Source organism: Sinocyclocheilus anshuiensis, unplaced genomic scaffold (assembly GCF_001515605.1).
Source record: "Sinocyclocheilus anshuiensis isolate Anshui unplaced genomic scaffold, SAMN03320099.WGS_v1.1 scaffold1152, whole genome shotgun sequence".
Classification (NCBI taxonomy): domain Eukaryota; kingdom Metazoa; phylum Chordata; class Actinopteri; order Cypriniformes; family Cyprinidae; genus Sinocyclocheilus; species Sinocyclocheilus anshuiensis.
In genome coordinates this window covers 257,641-265,837 of record NW_015551083.1, presented here as the reverse complement: position 1 = coordinate 265,837, position 8,197 = coordinate 257,641, and the positions used below count along the sequence as shown (strand labels likewise).

The 8,197-nt window shown below is 38.6% G+C and overlaps 1 protein-coding gene across 1 annotated transcript; it reads right to left on the bottom strand.

The window, feature by feature from the left end:
* Window positions 1-2,361: 2,361 nt before the first annotated feature.
* igfbp1b (insulin-like growth factor binding protein 1b) lies at window positions 2,362-5,061 on the bottom strand. Its single transcript, XM_016452598.1, has 4 exons — window positions 4,538-5,061; window positions 4,316-4,458; window positions 3,150-3,278; window positions 2,362-3,077 (listed from the first exon to the last, which is right to left on the bottom strand). Exons 1-4 carry the CDS (start codon window positions 4,872-4,874, stop codon window positions 2,958-2,960), a joined length of 729 nt encoding a protein of 242 aa, XP_016308084.1. The 5' UTR covers window positions 4,875-5,061; the 3' UTR covers window positions 2,362-2,957.
* Between the last annotated feature and the right edge of the window lie 3,136 nt (window positions 5,062-8,197).

Here is an 8,197-nt window from a genome sequence, read left to right as displayed (position 1 = left end):
AGAGAGAGAGAGAGAGAGTGTGTTTGTGTGTGTGTGAGTGTGTGTTTGATCAAAAGAGGCTGAGCAAAGATCTGCTCTTATTGCTGTTCATTTCTGAACAAAAATAATGAGAAAGAAACTGACCTATTATGCCTCTTCATCTTCAATTCAATTCAATTCAATTCAATATAGTTAATATTAGTAATACGCAGCATGCACGATACAAGGAAATGGTCAGTAACATCATCGCTTTGAGGTACGATATCTATATCAGTAAGATCAATTCCATGCGATATCATTAAATCTAGCGTATGATTAAAACGATGTGGGCCCGGTGACGTTTTGCTTGACTCCAAAAGAGTTTATTAGGTCAGTAAACGCAAGTCCTAACGCATCATTTGTATTATCAACGTGAATGTTAAAATCTCCGACAATTAGCGCTTTATCAACAGTAACCAATAGGTCTGAGAGGAAATCTGCAAATTCTTTTAGGAAATCTGTATACGGCCCTGGTGGTCTATACACAGTAGCCAGAGCAAGAGATACGATAGATTTATTTTGCATATCTGACAGTGTAACATTAAGCATTAGTATTTCGAATGAGTTAAACCTGTATCCTGTCTTCTGAGTAACATTGAGAATATCACTATATATTGTTGCAACACCGCCGCCATCTTCTTCTTCTTCTTTCAGAATGTAATAATAATGATAACGAGTGACTATCAGGAACAGAGTGGAGAGACAGTGAGGGTTAGCAGACCAACCTGCATCTTCTGATCAACCTCCAGAGAAACAGGACAGCGTTGGGTTAGAACAATAGCAAACATACTGAGACTGACCAAACCCAGCTCAGAGGACCAGTCTAATGAAGACAGCTGTGTTTTTCATCTTTAATGACAGCAGCGGGCTGCTTACAGACACTCGTCCCATCACACGCCTCCCTCTGCGGTATTCAGATCTTTTCTCTGCACACACCCATCATCTTCAGAAATCTTCACACCTCAGCACATTAACTTCAGGATTAGCTCACTGAAGCTCTGGTAATACAGACTTAAGCAGATCAAAACATCCAAAGAGTTGGGATCTCATTGAGCAGCTTTCACAGCCCAAGAGCTTTTCCAGCTGATGCAGTTACACTATGAAGACGTAACCGGACCAGAACATATACATCATAACAACATGACTAATGTGAGTTCATCACAATGACCAAAATTTCACCGTCACCTTTATCTTTATTAACTCGCTGCATGCACATGACTACATTTAGCTGGAAATGTTCTAAACAGCAGCTACTCTAATTATTCTCCATTTGCTTTTCTAATAACCAGAGATGACAGCAGCTGCAGACTGGATCCAGCCTCTCATGAAGATTTCAGATGACCACACACCTGAGAAGAGATGATGCTGATACCTGCGACGACTTCAGACAATGACAACTCTCAATCAACATACAATACGCCCACATTTTCCTTATATTTTAATTATTATGATCAGAACACGTACACATTGCTTTAATTGTCATTTCTGCCATATGAACAGAGCACCTCTGATAACAGATCACTCTTAATTGTTATGTACAAACATGCATTTTCTGTAAAATTGCTTTGAAACTATATGTATCATGAAATACAAATAAACGTAAAATGAATTAAATTGAACACTTCTCAGCTCAAGCTGTTTACCTTGAAATCCTTACAGAACTGATAAAACTCAAACATTTAATTCTCTGTAAAAAAATGAAACTATAATGAAATTATAGTTATAACAGAAATTATAATGGTTTTAACAGTCATAGGGAATTAATTGTTTTTAGTTTAGGAACAATTACATATCTGTAATGAAAGTCATTATAAACACCTAAGTTCTTATAGAAATTGGCCAAAAATGCACTGCATTCATTTATTAATCAATATTTATTTAACATTTATAAAGAGCAAAGATACGTAAACAGAACGATACAGAGATTTCTAGCACTTCTAATAATAGTTCTTGTTCAAGAAGATGAGCATGTGAAACATGAAAAGACTGATTTCATAAAAATTTTATTTTGGTAATTTATCTGATGGTATTGACAAGTTGATTAAAAGTGTATACTTTTAAATGCATCTTTATTCTGTGTGTCACAGTAGTACAACTTTTTAAGATTAGATATGTAGATACACATAGTGTGATATAATACATATATTTCTGCTTTCCTTCAGTTTAAGATGTATGTCTGCTTGTATACTGTAAGCAGTGATAATGTGATGCGGTACTTTTGATGATAATTGCAATGGTACAGTAGGCTATATTTGTGTTATGAACACTGCATATCTGTTTAGATCATGTAATATAAATCTTAGAGTAAACACTGTTCAACAGAAGATTCCTGTGCAATACGTACAGTCTCTAACGCTTTATTGAAACAAACTCTTGAGATTATATACATTACATTAACATTCAATAAAATAATAGTTTCAGAATAAATACAGCAGCACTCTTAAATATGTTAAATGCATTCAGGGAGTCCATAAAGACATCATGTCTAATGTGAGGTAGACATTTGGTTTAAATACATAGTCAAATATCATAAAGCAATCAACATTGAGCTCACAAACAAATGGAACTGTTTACAGACTAATATCGGTTACTAACAGACTAACAGATACAGACTAATAACTTATGCTGTGCAAAAACAGTTATACTGAATTAAAGCGGTCAGGAAAAACCACAGCGAACACAGACGGAGGCAGAATCACAGACTCATAACATCATATGCTGTAGAACGAACGTCGTTTACGTGGAGCGTAAAGATTTAATCTCTGAGCTTCTGAAGACCCAGATCGGGATCTTGCTGAGGTGGAGTTCTAGTGATTGTTTCTAGTTCATATTCATTCTGGTAGGATTCTGTCAAAAACTAGTTCATAAATATTAGTCACATACATAAGAATAAATATGGTACGGAAGGAAACATAAGTGAAGTGAGCTGTAGCTTCAGTTCAGTGCGTGAGCTCCTGAGGACACTGGGAATCAGACGCCAGATCCTCACGGATTCTATTCCCGTTCCAGGACGACACACACCAGCAGCGGGGAGGCTGGCCCTCCAGAGACGTCTCACACTGACAGACAGAGAAGAGTTAGTGTGACAGACAGAGTTAGTGTGCTGTCTCAGGGTCAGGACGGACACGCACCTGCTGGGCCTTGTAGAATCCGTGCTTGTCACAGTTGGGCAGGTAAAAGCTGGTGAACTTCTCTCCTAAAGTCTGCTGGGATTCAGCGATGAGGTCCAGAGCCGCGTGCAGCTCAGTGTGACATGGACCCTAGCCAGAGAAGTCACAGAAACACGTCATGGCTCAATCAGAAGTACAAACCCCGGAACGACAATTAGTGGAACACAGATGGCGAGTACACCTTAAAAATATTAGGCCAAAACTTAAGACTTGTGTATTTGAATTACATACCCATCCATTTGTGATTGATTGATCAGATTTCTGTAATAGTCCTAATAAGCTAAATGTGTCTTAAATATACAATAACCAGGTTTATGTATTTATCATCAATAAATCTAATTTGTCTCATACATTTAAGTTAATTATTGATTTTACAATGAACATATTTATGCTGATTCTAAGCAATTTGAATAAATGGATTTTGAAAATCAAATAGATAAAAATAATAAACTCATGAGTTTTTAATTATTTAATTAAAAAACATTTTTGAGTGCAGAAATATGATTAATGTATGACCGACAAAACAGTAAAACATCATGTTAGTATAGAGGTGTTTTTTAAATATTTTGAATTAGATTTTTTTTTTTAATAAAACCAATTTTAAACATAAAATAATGTTAATTGTAACTAAAATTGTAGTAATTTTGTTGTGTGTTTTTGCCATTTTTATTTTTTTATTTTTTTTTTAAATGTGTCTATATATTTCTATAAATTTTTATTTGCGTTTCAGTTTGTTATTTAACTACATCGTTAAACTACTGAGAAATGTTGCTTTGGCAACTACCTGAAATAAAATAAGTTTAAGTGTTTCATTTTATTTCAGTTAACATTTTTTTATATATAGTTGTAGTTTAACTTTAATAACCCTGTGACAAATATGTAACATTTAAGTTTATTAGTTTATGTTAAAACTGTAAAATCCAAAAGGATGGACATTTTATATGCAATTCAAATACATAAATCTTAAATTTAGGCCTAAATTTTGTTGAGTGTAGATACATTTTGGGTGAACTATTCCTTTCACAAATACAAAGCAAACAGCTTTAAAAGTGTAGAAATTCAACAGCTTCAGCCAATAAATGTGAAGCTCTTTCCTGAACCATTACTGGATCTGCTGGTTTCAGTACCAGTTGGATCAGTTTCTTGCGGATGGCGTTGACTTTGGCCTTGATGCTCTCCTGTGCCTCCGCTGCGTCCCGCGGGTCCAGCGGCCGGTTGAGGCCCAGCAGGTAATGCAGGGAGCCCTGGTCAGACGTGATGTCCGGCTCATCTAGAAACACATTCAGAGACAAACATGAGTCCTGTGACCAATGACCTGTTGAGCACACACTCACTAATCAGAAAGGCACCTTCTGTGTGGTCGTCCTCAGTGCAGACGGCGTGTCCGCGGGTCAGAGCGTGCAGCGGCCGTGGGTCGCCGGGTCTCGGGACGCAGCGCAGACCGGCGCCGCAGTGAGCCGTATAAACACCGCAGGACTCTCCTTTCTTCAGTGCGCAGGACGAGCAGCATCCGCAGCCCGGCTCTCGCAGCACCTCCGGACAGTCCGAGGGCACGGCGGGGCAGGAGTCCAGCTGCTCCGGAGAGCATGGAGCGCAGCGGATGGGTTCAGGCCCGATCACCGGAGAAAGATCCACCGGACAGACGAGGACACTCACCAACAACACCAACAAACACGGACTTCTCATAGCAGAACCAGAGATGTGCTGAAGCCAATATCTGCTGCGGTGTGCCAGATCTGCTCTCGGTGCATGTGTGCCGTGTTTTATACCGTGACATGACCTCAGAGGAGTTAATCATTGACACGCCGCTCGCCTGTATTAATTATGCTGTTTTCAGTGCACAGGTTTGCTCTGGTTGTGCAGATGTCAATATTTACTCTAGGACGAAGTGTGCGATACGGAACGACGCAACATCTGTGACCCGTTTCACCAATAACAGGTTCATGATGCTGCTGTTTATCATCTGCACTCTCAGAAAGTTAATTATGGGGCGACACCTTTTCAAAAGTTACTATTATGCATCATTTAGGTACTGATATGTTCACTTCAGGTGCTAAAATGCACCTTTAAGATACTAATACGGTAATAAGGTACAAAGGTGTTCCTTTTGAAAAGGTACCGTCCCAGTGACAGCTTTCGTATCTTGATTTCTGAGAGTGTGTGTAATAATGTAGCATGTAATTAGAGATTAAAACACATATTTGCCTGTCACACAACAGGAGTTATGAGAGCATGTCTCAGATGTGTTTTTGACCACACTTTGAGCCGGGTTACAAAAACAAGGTCATGTGGTCATTGCATAACAGGACGGGTTAATCTGAGGTCTTCAGCCATCATAACATGCTTGTCGTGACGTGCCTGTGCAGTAATTAAGGGTTCCTGGTGTAGTATTAGTCCAACTTTGGACACTAAGATCACAAGATGCTTTAGGCTCAACCAATAGCTCAAGTCCGTTTGAAGACATCAGATTCATTATTGATTGAATCAAGCTTTAATGGTGAGCACATCTTATGAGTTCAAGCTTTGCTTGTCATCTCAAACAAACACGGCTGATGTTCTTCAGGATTGCTCTAGGTCCATCAGTGCCTAAACGCACACATGCCACGAGCACATCATTTGCATCACACCCACACAAGTCCAGCCATAGATTGTGCAAGAAGAACGAAAACAGGCCACTGGAGATGGAGAATTAAACTTCTGACTTTGACTTTGCTGGCAGGCGAAAAAAATATGGAAAAATTACGAATACAAATGACGACCTCAGATGTCAAGAGAGACGAAATTCTCAGCAGAAGATGTGTCTGCTGTGTCCACTTCCCTAAGGGTACCCTAGCAACCGCATAGCAACACCCTAGCAACCGCCCTGGGTACCCTGGACTCTGTCTCAGGGATCTTCATTCAATGGTCAGCTATAAAATAAAATAGTTGTTTTATTTTTGCATTGAGAACAATTTAAGCGAACAACATAAAATGTGTTGAAAGCAATAACCTTTAAATAGTGTTTTAATCAAAACAAGAAATCTGGGCATTTCAATGTTTTAGAAACATTTCAAAACAAAACCAAACAATGTTCCCAAAATTAATTAACGCTCTTTTTTTAAACCTGGGGCACCTAGATATTTCTCTGTACAGACTACACGTTAACTTAGCAGTTTAACCCAGAGATGTGAGCGCTGCTGACCCGTTGGCTTCAGTGTGTTTCTATATGAACGCTACGGCGTTTGGTTGGAGCGCACACACCCTGAGAGACGACTGCAGGACTGAATGATCTGCTGAGATAGACGAGGATTTTCTGGTATCCAGTATGCGCCCTAAACTCTCCGAGGGTTAAACTGCAGTGTTTGCTGGTCTGATGGTTGGGTTAGGGTTAGGCTCCACGTGCTCGGAGTGACGCAACGAGAACGTCCTTCAGCTGCTTAAATAATACAAAAAACAATTGTTTAAAATCTAAAATTTCAGGATGATACAACTGTCCTGAAATCATAATGAGAAAAGAACGAAACTTAAAAATGAAATTCCTGAAAAGTAAGTAGTTTGGCATTTGCATTTATTTTTAATTCTTGGAAAAAATATTTTATCAAAACCGCTTCACTGCTCATTCATATTTTAAAAGTCGTGTCCTGCGACTACTGAAAGATGCATAAGATAAAGAAAGTGATTTGATAGAGAGGAGCCATGCTGAACCTGAGGATTGTCTCTTCAAATATCAGACAAAGAATATCAGGCAAAGTTAGCTCAGTTTAGATTGTGCAACTGCTCAAGCATAACGTTACATTGACAGTTCTCTTCAATTGTATAAAAATTGTGCATTTCTAAGAACTTGGCACATGAAAGATGAGGAAAACACACTTACAAATGAGTCAATATTGTGTATATGTTTTTGATGACTGACACGTTTACAAATAGCCTTTTCTTCTGCATTTATTTTAAGTGTAATAATGCATGATTAAATATCTGCAACATCACAGCGTGATTCATTACTGAATCCATTTAGTGCAGTGGTTCTTAATCCTGGTCAGGGACCCACTGCTCTGCATGTTTCTCCCTTATTTGACACACCTGATTCAGATCATCAGCTCGTTAGGAGAGAGATCCATGAACTGAACTGAGCCTCTCAAATAAGGGAATGTGTGGGATCCCCAAGAGCAGGAGAACCTAAGAACCACTGATTTAGTGTGATCATGTTCTCATTATGAATGTGAAGAGATGGAATCCAGTGACTCGAGTCATCTAGAAGAAGCATCGCTGTCATTAATATGACATTAAGTCATTGAGAATTAATTAATATGACAGCAGAAGTGTGTAAAGGGGTTTGGTCTTGTAATGCTGGGGTGAATGCAGACAACAAGAGAGGATCCAAATGCAGACATACATTTCAACAATAAATATCATCATCATCAGATACAAAACACAGGAACTAGGAAACATAAAAAACAGAACTGATCAAACTCAACAAGCAGCCATAGAAAGACAAGACCAGACGATAAACACAGGAATCATAGGGCTTATAAACGACTAGATGCACCAGCAAACAATCCGGGGAACAAAGCAAAACTACAAACTAAAGGACTACAAAACAAGTACACACGGAACACAAACAGGAACGACACATTTATGACTTAAGTGTCACACAAACAGGAAATCACTAAACCGTTGTACTTCAATACTCGCTTTATTACAAAATCTTATATTGCTCAGGTTTGCACTGTTCAAAGGACAGTATATCATACATCGTTGTATTTACAAAATACATTTCTGAATATCAAAGAGCTAAAAGGCAACTGACTTCAATCACCGCAAGCGTGTCAAATAAGGCAAGAATACTGTATTGACAGTACAGAGAGCGACTGAGAGACCGATTCATACCCTGAAGAAAAGCGTCATGATTCAAAACATCAGCATGAAAATAAACATTTGCCACAGAAATATAGAAAGAGTCATTGTTTTTCCTCACAAACAGTCTCAGAGGTTTGTGATTGTAAACACACACCAGTCTACAGAAATCTATG

What these genes read in the sequence shown, in the direction of transcription:
- igfbp1b (XM_016452598.1), bottom strand. Translation starts at nt 4,874, where the DNA reads ATGAGAAGTCCGTGTTTGTTGGTGTTGTTGGTGAGTGTCCTCGTCTGT. An exon ending in GCAAGAAACTGATCCAACTG is followed by an intron (nt 3,279 to 4,315) that starts GTACTGAAACCA and finishes TTCTCTGGCTAG; the next exon opens with GGTCCATGTCACACTGAGCT. An exon ending in GATTCTACAAGGCCCAGCAG is followed by an intron (nt 3,078 to 3,149) that starts GTGCGTGTCCGT and finishes TCTGTCTGTCAG; the next exon opens with TGTGAGACGTCTCTGGAGGG.